The sequence below is a fragment of the Micromys minutus genome (genome assembly GCF_963924665.1).
Source record: "Micromys minutus genome assembly, chromosome: 2".
NCBI classification, from domain to species: Eukaryota; Metazoa; Chordata; class Mammalia; order Rodentia; family Muridae; genus Micromys; species Micromys minutus.
Genome location: NC_137971.1, coordinates 90,778,374 through 90,798,071, shown reverse-complemented (window position 1 = coordinate 90,798,071; position 19,698 = coordinate 90,778,374). Strand labels below are relative to the sequence as shown.

Sequence of the window (19,698 nt, the reverse complement as noted above, 5' to 3'; positions counted from 1 at the left end):
AATGATTCCTGTTTACAAAAACTCTAGTTTTGTGTTTGACCACCCTGACCTGTACATCTCAACCTCTCTGGGGATGAATGACACTTTCACAAGTGTTGCATATAACTTATAATGCTTATCAGATAGTAACCTTACAATGCAAACACTGTAGCAAAGTTACAGTAAAAGAGAAGTGTGGGAATAATTTTAGTCTTGTGGATCACCACAACATTAGGAAGTGAATTACCTGTCCAGATAGCATTAAAGCATGGCTGACACCATGGCTCTAGGACCATTAGGAAAGGTTTTGAAGTGGAGAAATACATTTCAAAACCAACAACAGTTACATAGCAGTGTTCAGAACATCCATGAAGAACTGATTAGACATGATGTGCAGAAGAGGACAAACAGAGAGAATGACATCCAATCTGAACGGCCTTGGGTGTCTGTGATTAGACCATACCCATCATCAGTTGGCTCAACAGGAAGGACACAGGCTTAAATTTTTTTTTACAATGTGTGTAATGCTAGAATTTGGCAATCTGCAGAACTAGCCACTTAAACCCAAATCTCTCACACTTGCTTAGCAGAGTACCCCACTTTACCCTGTCTTGTAAATGAGCAATGAGTAAAAACTTAGGTTTATAATATTAATCCAATATGTCAATATAATGGAATGGACAGCATAGCTTAGACACTGTACAATCTTAGGAACTTGAATGTGCCTCCAAAATGCAAAACCTGGAGCATTAATGGATAATTTATTACAAAACTTCATTACAAAATGGATTAGGTTTAACTGTTTTTATGGAGATACAAATCTCAAACAAATTTTGTTCTGATATTGTTTATTTTGTATGTGGTTCATGTGTCTGTATTGTGTGTGTGTGTATGAGTGTGTATGTGTGTGTGTTAGGGTTTGACTGTGTGTGTGTGTGTGTGTGTGTGTGTGTGTGTGTGTGTGTGTGTGTGTGTGTAAATGTGTGTTTGTTTGTGTAGGAGACTGAGGAATTTAATCCAAAAAAAAAAAAAAAAAAAAAAAAGAATCATGTGTTGAATCCATTACAGAGTGATTCCACATCAAAGTCAGTGTGGACCTTGAGCAATGTTTTCTCAAAAACACAAAGGAAAGGGTAATTTGCCTGGTTTAATCCACCTAGAGGTAAACTTTTTACTCCAGTAAGATTGAATCCTCAAGATAAAATTAACTGGGTGATCCAACATCCTCCAGATACTTACAGGATCAGTGCTGCTTTATAGATACCACACCCAACTTCCTAGTGGTATGTCAGGGATTGGCAACTGTGAGAAGGATTGTAGGCATGGCCACGGGTCAAAACTATATTAGGCTGAAACTTGGGCATGGTTCTCGAATGCAAAAATTTTCTGGTGGGAAAGATTTCCTTTGCTCCCTCAAAAGATGGCAGCAGTGTATTCCAAGAGAGCCTTTTGGAAACATGCTGGCTTTGACCTCCTTCACTTGAGGTCAGTCTCTCTGTAAGGTCTTTATTTCTTGTGTGTTCGCCACCCGTGCTGTTGCCCCTAAAATCCATTTATAATCCCATCATGAGGGAATCCAGCTTTGTTGTTTCCTGCTGCCTTATACCTGCCTGAGGATGAATCTAGGGTGCTGGGACAGCCTTGTGGAGACATCCGGGATGATCTGCTCTTCTAAGAAGTGGACTCTCATCTTAATGCCTTTAGAGTTTACATGATTAGTGCCAGAATAGTGTACTTCCCCTCCCCCAGGGACAGAAAAGGGATCATCAGATGCAATCACATAGGGCATTTTATTCAAGCTAGCTGGGCTAGCTCTGAGAGCCAGTGTCCAGGAAGAAGGTTTTGGTGATGATAAGCACTCAGTCACAGCAAGGCTTCAAAGAGGGCAGGAAGCTGAGTGGAGGGGTGAGTGTGCAATCATCTAATCGGGAATTTTTTATGGACTTTATCAGACATGTCTGGTCCTGAAAATCACATCATATACTTAATGATTGCTTCCAACGAATTAGGAAGTTGATAGTGACGGGGTGGACTTGTAACCTGGTGGTGCAGATATGTTGGGCTAATAACTTGGAGACACTTCTCTTATTGGTGGCCTAAGGTGGAGACTGGATTCTGGCTCAGGTTTTGTTGAGGGTGAAACTTGGAAAGTAAGGATAAGTGCCATAAGTGCTGAGCTGTTGTATTCCTGAGTTCAAAGGCAGTTCATGTTCTCCAAAATGGAGTCTGATCTTAAAAGATTTAGCCTGGGACATGTCTTCTATGAAATCTGTTCACTCTAAAGACTTTTTGTGTTCTGGTCCTGTAGCACATCCAGCCCTGTGGTTTCCTACTGTCCTAGAACTGCCTCTGGGTGAAGCTCCGTCAGTGGAGGAGATGTCTGCCAATGGCATGCCCAGTATGACTTGGGAGAGGCTACAAAGACCAGGAGCCGGGCTCCAGAACACAGGCAACAGCTGCTACTTGAATGCGGCCCTGCAGTGTTTGACACACATGCCACCTCTTGCTGACTACATGCTGTCCCAAGAGCACTCTCAGAGCTGTTGTTTCCCGGAAGACTGTAAGATGTGTTCTATGGAGGCTCATGTGACCCAGAGTCTCCTCCACTCCCACTCGGGGGACGTCATTAAGCCCTCCCAGATATTGACCTCTTCCTTCCACAAGTACCAGCAGGAAGATGCCCATGAGTTTCTGATGTTCACCTTGAATACCATGCACGAAGCCTGTCTTCGGGCAGACGACCAGGCAGAAGTCCCTGCTCAGGACAGCTCCCCGATTCATGACATCTTTGGAGGCTGCTGGAGGTCTCAGATGAAGTGTCTCCACTGCCAGGTCTCCTCATACTCCTATGATCTCTTCCTGGATATCTTCCTGGATATCAGCTCGGCTCAGAGTGTGGAGCAGGCCTTGGAAGACTTAGTGGAGGTAGAAGAGATGCGTGGGAACAACGCCTACTACTGTGAAAGGTGTCGAGAGAAGAGGCCAGCTTCCAAGACCCTGAAGATTCATCGTGCCTCAAAAGTTCTCCTGCTAGTTTTAAATCGCTTCTCGGGTTTTCTGGGAAACAAGTTGAACAGCAAAGTAAGCTACCCGGAGTTCCTTGACCTGCAGCCATACCTGTCTCAGCCTGCTGGACGATCTTTGCTTTATGCCCTCTCTGCGGTCCTGGTCCATGATGGTTCGACTTGTCTCAGTGGACATTATTTCTGTCGTGTCAAAGCCGGTGATGGGCACTGGTATAAGATGGATGACTCTCAGGTCACCAGGTGTGATGCCACTTCTGTCCTGAGTGAGCCTGCCTATGTGCTCTTCTATGTCCAGCAGACTGACATCAAAAACTTCAGTGTCGACATGCAGGAGGGCAGAGTACATGAGGTTCTTGGCCCCGAATATCCCTTGAAGAAATTCAGTAAGAAACAGCACAAGAGAAGCACTTGCCCTGAAGCTGGAGCAAAGCACCAAGAGAACAGGGAGAATACTGCAGCCAAAGAAACCTCCTTAGGGGAAGGCAAAGTGCTTAAGAAACAAAACCGCCTAGAAGTTATGCAGAACCTCAGAAACACAGACCGAGATCAGACATTCACTGCGACCATGATTCACCAGCCCGGTTACACAGGAAACTGGGGCAGGAATGCTGCAGACAAGGAGAATCAACCCTGGAACAATCCTGACAGGCTCCTCACTGCTCAGATTCCCATGAACACTGGGCAACTCTGTAGTCAGGGAGGTAGGAAAAGATCGAAGAAGAGGAAGAACAAGATGAAGCAGGGGCAGAGGCTTCTGCTGATTTACTAGCGCTCAGCTGCTCGCTTACTAGGATACTGTGGGAACACTGACACCCGAGTCCACCAGGAACAAGAGATTTGGACCGATGTTCCAGGCAGGAAAAAACCCTTCAGGTGGGGTCCTCCTTTCCTCTGCCCTTGCCTGTCTTGTTGACTCTCTAAGAGTGATCTTTTGGATTTGGAAAACAATTGCTCAGGGTGTTGGTTCAGCTTAATTTCACAAAAGCTGGATTCCTGGGGGAGGTTATCATACCAGATCCTGCAACACATGGAATGTGTGCTGTACTGAGACTAAATCTCTCGACCTGGACCTCTCCATGTTTGGAATTTTCACTCAGCCAACAAGTTGCTGGACAGACTGACTCTTATAACTTCTTTTCTGGACAATGCCAAGTACACACTGTAATGGTGTTCCTTTTCTATGTATGTGATCTGTTGTTCTTTGACTGAATAAAATTTGTTCCTTAACAGTCTTTGTCATCTTCATTATGTTTGTAGTATGAATTTTTAGGATAAATATAAATCAAAATATTTGTCACTTGGAAGAGTGTTCTGAACCTCTGAGGGACACTGGACTTGGAGGTCATCACATACAAGTATTTTTGGGTATTTTGTTTGTTTCTTTATTTATTTTTGGTTGTTGGGTCTTGGTTTTTATATTGGATAGATCATGTTTTTACATTTCAAATGTTATCCTCTTCCCCACAGTCCCACACCCCAGTCCCTTCTTCAGTGAAGAGGCTCATACTCCCTCCTAGCCAGTTGCAACCCATCACCCTGACTTTTCCCAACAGTGAGCACAGGGACCTAAGTAGAAAAGCTAGAAAAAAATAATGAGAGAGTCCATGGTGTTGACAACCCCATAGAAAAAACAAAAATATCAACAACCTAACTCCACCCCTACCCCAGAGCTCCCAGAAATTAAAATCCATAAGATTTGAAATGAGAATTCTTTGGTCCCAGGACGTTATACCTCACCTATGTTTGCTGTGAGGTCATTGGCTCCTCTGTAATCCTGACTGCTAGACTCCTTCCAAGGTTCTGGGTGTGAGACTGAAGGAGAAAGGTCAACTATCCTCACCTGTGGCACCAGTAAATTAGTTGTTCATCAAAGACTAATGGAAAAGGCTGAGGTACAACTGCAGAGGCACTGACTGCCAACTGTCTGAGCTCTAATCTCTGCCAAAACTCCATCTGCCTCAGTGTGCCTTTTGATCACAAGGGCCCCAAGTACTTCTTGACCCTGCTATGGACCTGGCATCACAAATTCTGCTAATGGGATGACAATGTTGCCCTTTCCTAGAGGAAGAGGGAGCACCACTCTGAACGATATACAGAGTTGATGAATGAATAATGCTTACTGAGCTCACATGGGTTACTGGTTTCAGAATCTCTAGTTTGGTGTTTGAGGACCTAGACCTGCTTCTTAAAAGATACAAATTTAAGCAAATTTTGTTCCAATGTTGGTTATTTTCCTTGTGGTTAGTGTATGTGTTTGTGTGTGTTTGTGTGTGTTTCTGTGTGAGTTTGTGTGTTTCATTGAAGAAATGAAACCAAGTTTATGTTCATGATTTGAAGCCATCACTGTATGAAACAAATTTAAAGGTCATTGGGGACCATATGGTTGCAAAAAGAGGCTTGTCAACCTTCAAAAGACCACCAAAGTGATGATTCTAATGCAATTGCATTGGAGTTTCGTTATTCAATATAGATCTTGAGCTATACCACCATGTCTCCCACTAGAGAACAGGAGGGGTCAGCCCCGACCTTAATTTCAGGCCTATATTATTAGAGACAAGAACAGGGAATCTATCTTTTCACACATTTTATCGTGAGATAATATGGACTTTAACAGTTTTCTTGTGTTGAGAGCCAAATCATAAACTCAACTTCTGGTTTTTGTTTTTATTGTTTTTATGTTCATTGTTTGTTTGTTTCTTGGTGGTTGTTAAAAAGACAAGAGCCAGGGGCTAGATTTTTACCAATGGGATGCAGATTTGTTGGGGTATAACCCGGAAACTAGTGCTAAACCTAGTTCTTATTTGGAGATAACCTGGTAACTAGTGCTAAGTACTGGCCTATTAGTTAACTCCAGTTCAATTTTAGGTCAGTTTCTTCACCTCACAGATCATATGAAGCTCAAAAAAAGAAAGACCAAAAAGTCAAAGCCTCAGTCGTTCATAGGAAAAAAAAAAAAAAGAACAAACAAACAAACAGCATCAACAAGTGTATAGCACCCTCTCAGAGTGGGATAAACCTAGGACTTAAATCATTAATAACTCAAGAGCTAACATGATAGCCTTGTGGCAATTTTTGGTATTTAAATTTTATTATGTTTAATCTATACACACCAAGAAAACTTTGACTATTTCCATGGTACGTTTTATTTTATATGTAGTTTATGCTCATTGTAAATAGTAAGATTTCAATGCATACTAACTAACCTTCAAAAAATCAATTACTGACAAAAATATATTAATATAGTTTTATGCCAAAATGGTTTTAAAAATCTGTAAATTTATCTCTTTTTAAAATAATGTTGTAAGAAAAATAAAATAAATTTACATTAAAGTAAAAAAAAATTAAAAAGAAGGTTTTCTCAGAAACAAATGATTTGGAGATCTAGGGACACGGGCCTGGTGAGAAGGCTCTGGCTTTAACATGAAAAACAAAATGCACTATTGGGACAATTGGTGCTGATTAGCTGGAACTAAGAAATTAGTGGTAATTAAGAAGAGACCAGCATACTTGAAGTGATATCTTCTGGGAAGTTTTCTCTGAGAGCGCAAAGAAGCTACATTCCAGTGGTAGCCAAGGTTGTAACTACTGCTGCAGGTGTACTTAGTAATGTGTAAGAGACACCCAGGTGGTTCTCATTTTGAAGACATGAAGGGGTCAGGCTGAGTCTTGGAACTGTGAGAAGCCATGGAAGACCATTTGGTAATGTGCAGCTCAGTTACAGTGGAATAATGGAATGTCTTCTAAGGAATGATGCTAACATGGTTTGGAGCCAGCCCAGGAGAAAGAAGGTTGTTACAGTCAACAAATATGAAAAAAAGAGGTGGCATCTGCAGACCACTTTGACATCAGATATATAAATTCGGAGTTTGGAGTTTGCCCAGTTGGTTTCCTGACTTGCTTTGAAGATTACAATTAAGTGACTGAATGAGCACAAAAGAGACTTTTAACATTAATGAGACTGCTATAGACTATTGCAGGATTGAAGATGGACTAAATGTACTTTGCATTATGCTATGTTTATGAATGGTCTCCATAGACTCATATGTTTGAAAAAGCCTATGAGAGACAGAATAGATTATGATGGTGTGTATATGCTTGGAACAAGGAGTGGCACTATTAGAAGGTATGCCCCTGTTAGAGTAAGTGGGGCCTTGTTTTAGTAAGTGTGTCACTGTGTGTGAGGAGGGGCTTTAAGACCTTTATTTTAGCTACCAAGAAGCCAGTATTCTGCTAGGATCCTTCAGATGACAATGTAGAACTCTCATCTCCTCCTGTACCATGCCTGCCTGGATGCTGCCACATTCCCACCTTAATAATGATGGACTGAACCTCTGAATCTGTAAGCCAGTCTCAATTAATTGTTGTCGTTATAAGAATTTCCTTGGTTATGGTGTCTGTTTATATTACAAAAACCTTAACTTACTCACAGAACAAGCCAGGCTCAGGTTTTGAGACCGCACTTCATAATGATCTCTGGTCATATCAGTATTTTCTACTACGTATACATTCCTGCTTTGATCATTTTGAACACGAATATTGGTTTTTGTAATTTCCAGTCCTTTTCAAGTCTTCCACCTCCTGTGTTGTTCTCCTCATATTGGCCAGTTCATTACTGTGTGGGTTTGTATAACGGTGGCACTCCTAGTCTAAGATATATGAAGGCATAGGCATCAGGGAGTGGCACTACTTACACAGGATTAGAAGCTCTGGTCTTTTTGGAAAAAGTGTGTCACTGGGGGAGGGCTTGCAGGTTCCAATAGCCCAAACCAGACTCAGAGTTGTAATCCTCCTCACAGAAATTGAGCAGCAACTAAAGCAGTGACCACATACTTTTCTAGAAATCACTTTCCTCTTGTACCATATTTTGATTTATAGTGGTTGAAAGGACTAATCACCCTTAAAGTAAGAAATTCACCCCGTGATTCCGTTTGAAGTACCTATGTGTCAGGGTTAAATATTCTTTGAGAAGATATAGAAACAGGGTCACAGTAGAATAGACATCAGTGGGGCACACAATCTTATTCAGTCCTTAAATTTAATTTAACTGATTATTTTGTTTTCTTTTGGTTCATAAAATCAAAACCAACAGATTGGAGGGGAGGCCAAGTCAAGCAGAACACAGATCAAGGTCAATATGGACTACAAGAGATCATGTCTCAAAAGAAAGGGAAAGGCGGGGTTTATTTATATACCTAACTTCTCTCCTTGGACTTGAGGCAGGAAAGAAAGTGAAATTTGAAAGGAAGTGAATTTTGAGCATTCAAGTTGTCCAATTTGTGACCTGACAATTTTCTAGGTATCCCTTCCTTCTAAAATCATGATTTCCATGCATCCCAGGTTCTACTAAATCTGTGCAGATTCCTGTATGAAAACTCACAGTTTGTTATATCACACCTTTACACTTAGGAACCATCAACTATTGAAAAAGAAACAGAGTATGTCTCCCATCCTTCCTTCCCTCCTCTGTCTACACGCACATCATTTTCCCACTCACCCTGCCCCTCTCTCCTGTACTTCCCTTTCCCTCTGCCACTTCCACTGCCTTTCCTTTGCCATCCCTCTCTTCATCCTCTTTGCTTGCATCTTTATCTCCATCACCTCACATTCCTCTCCACCTCTCTTTGTCTCTCATCCTTACCCAGCTTTACATCCTCTGCCACCACACCTCCTCACTCTCCTTGTTCCTGCCTGCCCTCCCCAAACAGGGTCTCACTGAATGTTCCTGCCTAGCCTGGAGCTGTTTACCTATAACAGACTGGCCTGGAACAGACATAAATATTTCTCCCTCTGTTGTTGACTGTGTATTGGAAAGGATGGTAGAGTTAAATTTTGGGAGAAATTTAACTTCCCCTCTGCAACCCCCATCCCTTTCCCCCTCCACTCTTGTATATCACAAACATGAGCATGTTTTATCTGAAAATACATACCTTTGCCGTGGTTAACATGTATGTGTAAACTACAAAGCTTTAGCAACCCTTTGGCCAAGTGGTAAAGATCTACAGTGTAGAGTATAGAGATAATAAAAACTTATATGATTAAACAAGGAGGGTGAAACAAGTATGTACTGGACAATCTATTTAAGACAAAAATGCCCTCCTGACAGGAAGGTTGCCCCTGTGTCTTGTGCCCCAAGTCCCACCGGCAGGATTCTTCTGTGAACAACCTTTATTGTACAGTACTGTGAGCAGGGAACCACGTGGAAGGAAAATGCACTGCTTATATATGCCCAGAAGACTAGTGTCTCTACCTGATTGGTGTGCCCTCCAGTAACTCATTAGCATGCGGGCTGTGGTGTCTCTGGTACATGCCCACTATGTCTCTCGGGCTGGGCAACAGCTCTGTTTGCTGAGTCATCAGCGGGAAGCAGGCACCATCTTTGGGTGTGGCACAAACAGCTCTCAACACCCCTGGGCACTTTTTCCAACACCCTGAAGTCTAGTTCAAAAACAGAGTTTTGTCCCACAGTCCTTCATCTGAAGCCGTCTATGACAGAAGTGAACCTCTTGTGTGGTAGGTTTACACATCCTTTCTTTAGTTTACTTGCTTTTATATTTCTATTACAATGAAAACAGAAGCTTGAGACAACAATGGAAATGAGTGTCCATCCAGGTTAATTGTCTCCATATAGATCCAACTTAAGAGTTGCTTTGCATATACCACTTCTACTTTGTTTGAGGCAATTAGACACTTGCAGGAGATGGGCTTTTATAGCACCAGGTTAGTGGGCATAGCCACAGTATAAACTATAAAACTGTGAGCATATGAGAATCAGAGATTTTTTTTTTTTTTTTTTTGAGGGTATAGTTACTTCATTAATGTGCTTGATCAAATACGGCAAATGGTAGGACTTCTTTCTATTAGTAAAATATTATTGAAACATAATTTTTTAGAGCACATTGTAGGTTCAAGTTTTTTTTTCTTAAAAATAGATTTTTATTTTATACAATATATTCTGACAATTTCCCTACCCTCTACACTTCTAATTTCCCCTCCTCTCTCCTCTCTTCTCTCTACTTCCAATCTACTTTTTCTACACTTCTCTTCAGAAAAGGACTGGATACCATGAAATAATACCTAAACATGAAAAAAAAACAAAACAAACAAAAAAAAATAAAATAAGATAGGGCAAAATCCCTCCTTTGAAGAATGGATAAGGCAATCCAATAGATGGAAAGGAGTTACAAGAGCAGACAAAAGAATTAAATACACACCAATTGCACTGTTAGGAGTCCATAAAATCGCCAAGCTAACAGCTGTAACACCAACCAATCACTACCAAAAAGCAGACCTCATCAAGTCTCTGCCAGAACCTGTATTTTCTTTTTTTTTAAACTTTATTTTAAAAACAAAGATAAATGTACAGATTTTTAAGCATTTTTGCATAAAAGTATATGAATATATTTTTATAAGGTTGTAATTAAGTATTTGTGGGTACATATACATACACATGTATATACATAACAATAATATAGGAAAAGAGGTTATTAATTTGATGAGATAGGAGAGAAACTGGGAGGGGGTGTAGAAGAAAAGGGGAATGTGATACAGTTCTATTTTAATTAAAATATATTCTTTTTTTCTTTTTTGAACTTCACACAGTCTGTAGGTTGTTTCTGGGATGTTCAGAGCATTCTGGGGTTAGTATTCCATTATCAGTGACTGCATATTATGTCTGTTATTTTGTGACTGGGTTATCTCACTCAGGATGATATTCTCTAGGTGCATTCATTTTCTTGAGAATTTCGTTAAGCCATTTTTTCTGATAACTGAATAGTACTCCATTGTGTAAATGTACACAATTTTTGTATCCATTCATCTACTGAAGGACATCTGGGTTCTTTCCAGCTTCTGGCTATTATAAATAGAGCTGCAATGAACATTGTGGTGCATGTATCTTTCTTGTATGTTGGAGCATCTCTGGAGCCCAGAAGTGGAATAGCTAGGTCTTCAGGTATTACTATGTCCATTTTTCTGAGGAACTGCCAGACTGATTTCCAGAATAGTTGTATCAGTTTACAACCCCACCAGCTTTGGAGAAGTGTACCTCTTTCTCCACATCCTCGCCAGCATCTGTTGTCATCTGAGTTTTGGATCTTGGCGAATCTGACTGGTGTGAGGTGGAATCTCAGGGTTGTTTTGATTTGCATTTCCCTGATGGCTAAGGATGTTGAGCTCTTCCTTAGATGTTTCTCAGCCATTCGATATTCCTCAACTAAGAAATTTTTGTTTAAGTCTGTACCCCATTTTTTAATAGGGTTGTTTGATTCTCTGGTGTCTAGCTTTTTGAGTTCTTTGTATACCTTGGGTATTAGGCCTCTATCTGGTGTGGGGTTGGTAAATATCTTTTCCCACTCTGTTGGCTGCCATTTTGTTTTCATGATAGTGTCTTTAGCCTTAAAGAAACTTTGCAATCTCATTAAGTTCCATTTGTCAATCTTTGACCTTAGAGCTCGAGCTATTGGTGTTCTGTTTAGGAAATTTTCTCCTGTGTCTACGAGTTCTAAAGTTTTCCCTACTTTCTCATCGAATAGTTTCAGTGTACCTGGTTTAATGTGGAGATCTTTGATCCACTTGCACTTGAGCTTTGTACAAGGAGATAAGAAAGGGTCTATTTTCATTCTTCTGCATTCTGAGTGCCAGTTGGACCAACACCATTTGTTGAATAGGCTGTCCTTTTTCCATTGAATGTTTACAGCTCCTTTGTCAAAAATCAGGTGACTGTATACATGAGGGCTCATTTCTGGATCTTCTATTCTATTCCATTGATCCATGTGGCTATTTCTGTACCAGTACAATGCAGTTTTCAGCACAATCACCTTGTAATATAACTGGAGGTCAGGGATAGTGATTCCTGCAGATGTTTCCTTGTTGTTGAGGATGGATTTTGCTATTCTAAGTCTTTTGTTATTCCAAATGAAATTGCATATTGCTCTTTCCAACTCAGTGAAGAACTGAGTTGGAATTTTGATGGGAATTGCATTGAATCTGTAGATTGCTTTTGGTAGGATGGACATTTTTAAAATGTTGATCCTTCCAATCCATGAGCATGGGAAATCTTTCCATTTTCTGAGATCTTCCTCGATTTCCTTCTTTAGAGGTTTGAAGTTCTTGTCGTACAGGTCCTTCACTTGTTCAGTTAGAGTCACACCAAGGTATTTCATAGTTTTTGTGACCTCTACACTTCTAATTGCCCCTCCTCTCTCCTCTCTTCTCTCTCCTTCAGATCTACTTTCCCTTCATTTCCCTTCAGAAAAGGACTGGTTACCATGAAGTAATACCTAAACATGAAAAAAAAAAAAAAAAAAAAAAAAAAAAGACAGGGCAAAAGCCCTCCTTTGAAGAGTGGATAAATCAACCCAATAGATGGAAAGGAGTTCTAAGAGCAGACAAAAGAATTAAATACACACCCACTTCCACTGTTAGGAGTCCACAACAGTGGATCTAACACCAAGCTAACAGTTGTAACACCAACCAATCACTACCAGAAAGTAGCCCTTATCTAGTCTCTGCCAGAACCTGTATTGAGTTTCATAATCCATTGAATAGCCATGTTGCAGATTAACCCATGAGGATAATCTTTATTACATAATTGCTGGAGCTCCAAGTTTATGCCAGTGTTCTTGGCATTCCCCATCAAGAAGCAAACATTTCTTCCTCAGAGCTCTCCCTTCCTTAAGAAAGGTTGGAATATATACTGGCAGGGCTCAGTGAGTATCTCCTAAAAAGGACATCCTTACTCTTCAGACACTGTTATTGGGAATGAGTCCACACATGATAAAAAAAGCTACTTCAATGCATACACTTTAAGGACACTTTTGGAGTGACACATTTTAAGATAAAAGAATCATAGGTGACAAGTATATTCTCCTTTGAATTTTTTTAGTAGATGACTATAACATGTCACATTCAGTTCTAGTTGACTATATCACTGAAAACTCCTACCATGGATAAACTCACATCTCTGTACAAGTAACCTGACCTCAGCTAGACTATAGAGACTGAAACATGTCAAAAAATGCACTCTGAAGAACAATCATTCTATCTTCTAAAGTGACACCATCAGTGACAATTCTAGTTATCTCAGTGTTCATAACTATCTACTAGTATTCATAAAATTTTCACCTTTAGAAAGAAAGTTTTTCTAGGAATTTTATTTCTGTGCCGTGGCATGATGATGACAATGACCATTTTTTTTCACACAACTTTATTCCAGGGACAATCCACAGACTTAAGTAGCACTCATCCTACTGCATTAGTTATCCCATACTGATAGTGTGCACCTTGTGACCTTATGACCATCAATGGATAGAACAATGTATATGACTCTTTTTTGAAACACCTGATGTATTTGGCATGCTGCTTGGCCTAATTGACATCCACACATCCAGGTACACATACCACAAGGGAAGAAATTCTGATGATTCAAGTCCAGGGTATCCAGAGATACTCATTGATAATTACTTAACTCTTGCTGTCTCTCACTGGAACAAAAGAAAGTTCGACGACAAGAATTAACATCATATCTGGTACTCCATAAATAATGTCAGTGTTGTGGTAGGAAAAGGCCAGATGATTACCTCAATTCCAGGGCTTAGTTGGTTATTTAATGAGCTCACAAATAATATGGCTTCCAGTATGAGACAATTTGCTGCCCAGACATCACAACTTAAACTCACTTGTAAGTCCAGGGAATTACAAAACTTCTCAAAGATTCTACATCCTGGCTTTTGTATTATTCCTGTTTGTGGGGCAATCGACTGATGTTATGATAATCTAGATTTATTTCAAAGAACTAGCCACTGTATATGCTTGTTCTAGATTTGTATAGATGTATATTTTCTTATTAATATTTGTCAGTAATTTAATTATTTTACTTACAGGCTTTCTCAACTGGACTAATGTTCTATCACTGTGTTATACCATCTACCCAAGAAATATGATTGACCAAAGTTGTTCTCTTTGTTCCAGTTCAGTTAGTTATTTTTCCTATATATTTTGAAATTTTTAATATTATTTGTTTGTATCTTTGGTGGGAACTATGTAATTGTTTTTTTCATTTTATTTAAAACATGATTGTCCTTCTGATCTTCTTAAAACAACTTCAGTCATATGTAATTAAAATGGTGGAAAGGCGATATTGAGACATACTATTTACAAAATTTTATAGGTATGCATACATTGTTACTCCATTATGTTATAGAAATGTTCATAGCATCCACAGATTTGTGATTTCCATAAGTAGTCAATCCAAAGCCTAGACGTAATGCTATGTTGCTGGTAAAGTTTTGGATTAGAGGTATTTCTCCCAGATATTTCTTTATAAAAAATACATGCTAATCCTTAAAGACAATACTCATGCATGTTTTATGTGCACCAGTGTTTTCCAGTATGCATGTCACCATACCATACCCTTGAAACCATAATATATAATTTTACCATTCCCAGATTCATCAATTGTGTGTGACTATCCCAAGTGCTCCATATAATCACCAATTCCTGACATCATCAACCTTTTTAAGAACATGAGTGTCTGTATATATAAGCATATTGTAAGTCACATATATTTATTTAACTTTTCACAGTTCTTTAGTATTACATAGTAACCATATAAAATATGCATGTGCTGATTTCCTTTGGAAAATAAAGCAAAACCTAGAAGAGGATTCTGTTAAGTGAGAATGCAGTGATGTGTTCTCTGGGTTGAGGTTTCTAGAAGTTTCTAGGAACTAGATCATTGCTGTTTTTTTATGTCAGTATTGACATGTTAGTGTGTAGCAAGTGCTTCTAACATCATAGAAAGTCTTACTTTGAGGGAAGTATTTACTTCTAGCTTATCACTTATCACTGCTACTTTTTGAAACTCTATTGCACTGTGCTGTGGGTTGAGACCCATGACTTATAGTTTGACATTTGTAACTCATGCTGTGTTTTGCTTTTGTTCCATTAGAGACAGAGTCTCACATATCCAAGGCTGACCTTGAACTCACTGAGCACCTGAGGGTGACCTTGAACTTCTGATTCACCTGTATCCATGTTCTGAGCATAGAGACTATAGACATGCACTACAAATTCTGGGCTTTGTGCATGCAAGGCAAAAAGTGCCAACTGAATTGCTTCCCTAGCTCCTACTCTGACCTACTCATTACTGGCACATGTGTGTGCTAATGCGTGCATGTATGTATGACAAATCTCAGTTCTTTTTGCCTCTAGCCATTGTATTTATTCTAAAAGAAACCTGCACTATAACACTGGGTTGTGGTTCATCATATTCACATTTTATAGACAAAACACTTCCACTCACCCTAAGGCTAATATCAAACTGTATTTGTGCTGTTCTCTGATTCCAGATCAGAAATGTGGTCACTTCTGTTAAAATTTAAGCTCAATTTTTAGTACCTTAAACATGACAAAGGGTTATTGTATGGGTATCAGAATATTAAAATGTGATACGTTTGTACCAACGAAGAGAAGAAAGGTCAAGGGTGAAAACTCAATGCATTTTTACAGTTCAGTGCTCCACATGATATTTAAACTGAAGCAATTTCCAATATATATGTTAATGAGTTTTATTATCTATTTTGACATATATGGCTCAGAAATTGTTTTCCCAATTATTTTAATACACTTTGAGATATGTCAATAACATGTGGTAGAGTTATGAAACAGAACTTGATCAGCCCTTGGGAATAAATACATTTCCATATTGGCAATTCACCGAGTTACAGAAAATATGTCCAATATCCTGTGGTTCATCCGGGGAAAACTTAGGACAATTTGAAAGCTACAACTGTGTTCTAAATATAGATCTTGTTTTTCACAGTGCTAAATTTGCACCCCCTTCTTTAGAGACCTGTGGGACCTGTACCTGTGATGCCTGAAACATATCATTTTGTCCATTCCTTGAAAAGTCTCAAGAGAAAATATTAAGCTTGTTATATAGGTTCATTATTTAAATATAGCCCAGTTCTTTCTTATTGGTAGCATCATGAATGGAGCTTTAAAACCATGTATCACTGGGGTGAATTTGTATGGTCCAGAGAAAGTAAATGCATAGGATACACTACTACTACACAGGTATTTGAGTCATATATAGTTGAACATGTACTATAGAGCATTATTTTACTTTGTAGAATTACTACTGAAGTAAACTGATTTCTAAATGGCTTTGAAAATAGAGAGGAGGAGTGACAACTAGGTACACTTTGGGTACTAGGAGATGGAAATTCCAACATACTGTTGTAATAAGAATTACAGTTTTAACACTGACAAGTAAATATTTCTATATAACTAAAGAAAAAGGCCTCCCCTGTCCACGGGTGAATGAGTGCTCCCTAGAAAGTGATAAGAATTTTTATCAACCAAAAATGCATTAATTCAGGGAGAGTAAGGTATCCCTATGTTCATGTAACCCAACTTAGCAACAAGACTATTCTCAACACCAGCTGCTTTCTTTTTAATGGAATATATTTAATTCCAGTGACTTTACAGTCTCCCTAGGATATTTTATCTGCCAGGATATTAGAACCAGAGTTACATTTATATGTACACACATACACACACACACAAATAACTATATGGATCTACTATATATACTTCCTAATTCTATTTAGCAATGTCTTTCAGGTGACTGCTGACTTTTGAAATCAGGTTTGATATTTTTCACATGAATTAATATTTTTCAATTCATTGAGATATTTATCTTAAAGTAGTAAAACCATTTGAAAGGAGATCTTGGAAGTTATCGACGTATTATTTCTGTCATATATTTCCCCACTGGCTACATGTGACAGCATAAAAAACAGAGAGAAATTTCCTGTCCAGGGATTAACAGCACATAACAGCAAAAGCTGCAGGAAGAGCTAGAATATGCAGTGGAACATCAATATTGCAGAAGGGATGGGAAATCTCAAATTCACAATGTTAAGTTGGAAGGTTGGAGGGCTTCGTGTTAACTCTGAACGAACAGCTGGAACTGTTGAAGACATATGTCACAGTCTCCACAAAAACAAGGTGAGCTGCTTAAATGACAACAGGATGTGTCCAAAGTGCATGTCTATTGAGTTTGAGAAGCTTCCAATAGGTATAGATGGAGTGATGTAGTCTCATTTGGGACAATGCTGGAAGCCTTTGGAGATGTAAACACATCCTATTAGCTTAGTATTTTTAAAGAAAATATAATAATGCTGTATTTTGCCCTGAATAAGATGAAAAGAGGTAGGAAGTAGTAAAGGATGGTTAGGCATGATTTAATTTACATTTCTCCTGTAGAAAGTAAATCACAAAGCTATTAATAGTTATTGGAATAGTACTATATCATTTGTTTTAGTATTTAAGGTTGTGTTAAATTTTCTATAATTTATTTAATATTAAAATCATTGTATATTTGATGCTTTCAAAGTGTTCTGAATTTCCCTATGAAGCTGAAAAATAAAGAGAGAAATATCTAGTTACACCAGAATGGAAAAAGTAAGAAAAGCTATGAAAATTGGGGAAGTAATGTTTGCAGATTGAAACGTTGAAGAAGATACAAATACTGTAATAAAGATCTAATAAAAATTGATACTTCAACTTGATAAAGTAAACTAAGCAATAACTAAGAGAGTTATACTCCAAGTTTAAAAGATGCACTTTACCCAAGAAAGATACTAGAGTCTAATGATTTTCATTAGGAATGTTTTATGCACATGCTAGGTCTTAAAGTAGAAAAGAAAGATGGGAAGCAAGTGTTCCTTAAACCCTGGGGAAAGTGTAATAAGAACTGTATTTTTCTGAATGTAGGAGCCTAAGGTTATCTTGGAAATGGTGACAAGAAGACAAAAGGACAAACATAGTTTATAGTTTGATAGACAGCATAATATATATCTAAATTTATTTAAATACAGATATTATAAAAATCTTTACCTTTACTAGAAAGAAAACAGAAGAAATTATGGAAAATATAGTGCAAACATGCTATTCAAATTGTAACTTTGTGTTTGTTCTTGTCATTCCATTTACAAAAACATATTTACATTTCTGCACTTGATTTCTCAGATTTGAAAAATGCAGACTTCCTAAATTTACACAGGCATTTAATCATATCGAACTCATAACAGATTTGCAAAGTGTATAATGCTCACATTATTTAATACCTGTAACCCATTATATACACTGGTGTAAAGATTTTACAAGTTTATTGTTATTTAAACAAAGTCCCCAAGTTGGAAATTGATTAAAGAGATAAATCAAGTACTAGTGACCAGCCTTGGAATATGAGCTAGCACCTGTCAACAGAGCTGAAAATATAAAGCCAAGCCAGCCTAGGGTTCAGACACAAGTTTGAAATATTAATTTAGTAACAAACTTAGGAATTCCCAGGAGGAGAGAGCAATGTAGTCTGAATGCAAAAATATACATTTCCTCTTTATTATTTATGTTGTTGAAAAAATACTTTTATGTCTTGTGTCTAGAAAAAAATCTTGACACTCTTGTCTTCAGTATAAGACACTATTACCAGCATAGAGTGTAACTTGTTTTCTACTGATCACCATGCCTGGGGTCAATACCTCCAGCCTAACACCAAGATACTTTATCCTCAATGGGATTCCTGGGTTAGAAGCTGCACACATCTGGATCTCTCTGCCATTCTGCTTTATGTACCTCATTGCTGTCACAGGTAACTGTGGACTTATCTACCTCATCAACCATGAGGAGGCTCTACATCGGCCCATGTACTACTTTCTAGCCATGTTGTCTGCTACAGACATTTCTGGATGCAATACAATTGTCCCCAGTATGTTATGCATCTTTTGGTTCAGTCTCAAGGAGATTGATTTCAATGCCTGCCTGGTACAGATGTTTTTCATCCACATGCTGACAGGCATGGAGTCTGGTGTGCTCATGCTTATGGCTCTTGACCGCTATGTGGCTATATGCTATCCGTTACGCTATTCTACCATCCTCACCAACACTATGATTACCAAGGTTGGATTGGCAACACTCATTCGAAGTGTGTTACTCATGATCCCCTTTGCTTTCTTGATCAAGCGTCTTCCATACTGTAGAGGAAATCTCATCCACCATACCTATTGTGACCACATGGCTGTGGCCAAACTATCCTGTGGCAATATTAGAATTAATGCTATCTACGGGCTTATAGCTGCTGTATTTATTGGGGGCTTTGATATGTTCTGTATCTTTATGTCTTATGCCATGATTATTCATGCTGTGGTAAAGCTGTCTTCTGCAGATGCTCGCCATAAAGCCTTCAGTACCTGCACATCACACATATGTGCTATTGTTATTACCTATGTTCCAGCCTTCTTCAACTTCTTCACTCATCGCTTTGGGAAAACCACTATACCCCACCATATCCACATTATTATAGCCAACCTGTATCTGTTGATACCTCCCACCTTGAATCCAATTGTATATGGAGTAAAGACCAAGCAGATTCGTGAGGGAGTGATCAAACTGTTTGTTAGACAAAAAGATGTTTAAGTGATAGATGAATCTAACAAAAAATTATATATATCTAGAAAATTATTAAGTGAGAAAGTAATGAAAATTTGAACTGTGAAATAGGTAGATGCTATAGGAGAATATTTTGTCATCAGATGCACAAAGCAACAGAATATTAAAAACAAAATTATTAAGATAAAAAACACTATGAGTCTAGCACAGCTGCCTTGGAGTTCATGAAATGCATATAGAA

The 19,698-nt window shown here is 38.6% G+C and overlaps 2 protein-coding genes across 2 annotated transcripts; both read left to right on the top strand.

Annotated features, from left to right (window-relative positions):
- Positions 1 to 2,232: 2,232 nt before the first annotated feature.
- Positions 2,233 to 3,774, top strand: LOC308417726 (ubiquitin carboxyl-terminal hydrolase 17-like protein C; the record flags this gene model as incomplete). The annotated part of the gene is made up of 1 exon (XM_080913042.1): positions 2,233 to 3,774. The coding sequence occupies one exon, from the start codon at positions 2,233 to 2,235 to the stop codon at positions 3,772 to 3,774; it is 1,542 nt and encodes a 513-aa protein (XP_080769168.1).
- A 14,759-nt stretch (positions 3,775 to 18,533) lies between these two features.
- LOC308418048 (olfactory receptor 52N2-like) lies at positions 18,534 to 19,484 on the top strand (the record flags this gene model as incomplete). Its single annotated transcript, XM_080913384.1, has 1 exon — positions 18,534 to 19,484. The coding sequence occupies one exon, from the start codon at positions 18,534 to 18,536 to the stop codon at positions 19,482 to 19,484; it is 951 nt and encodes a 316-aa protein (XP_080769510.1).
- Positions 19,485 to 19,698: the final 214 nt, after the last annotated feature.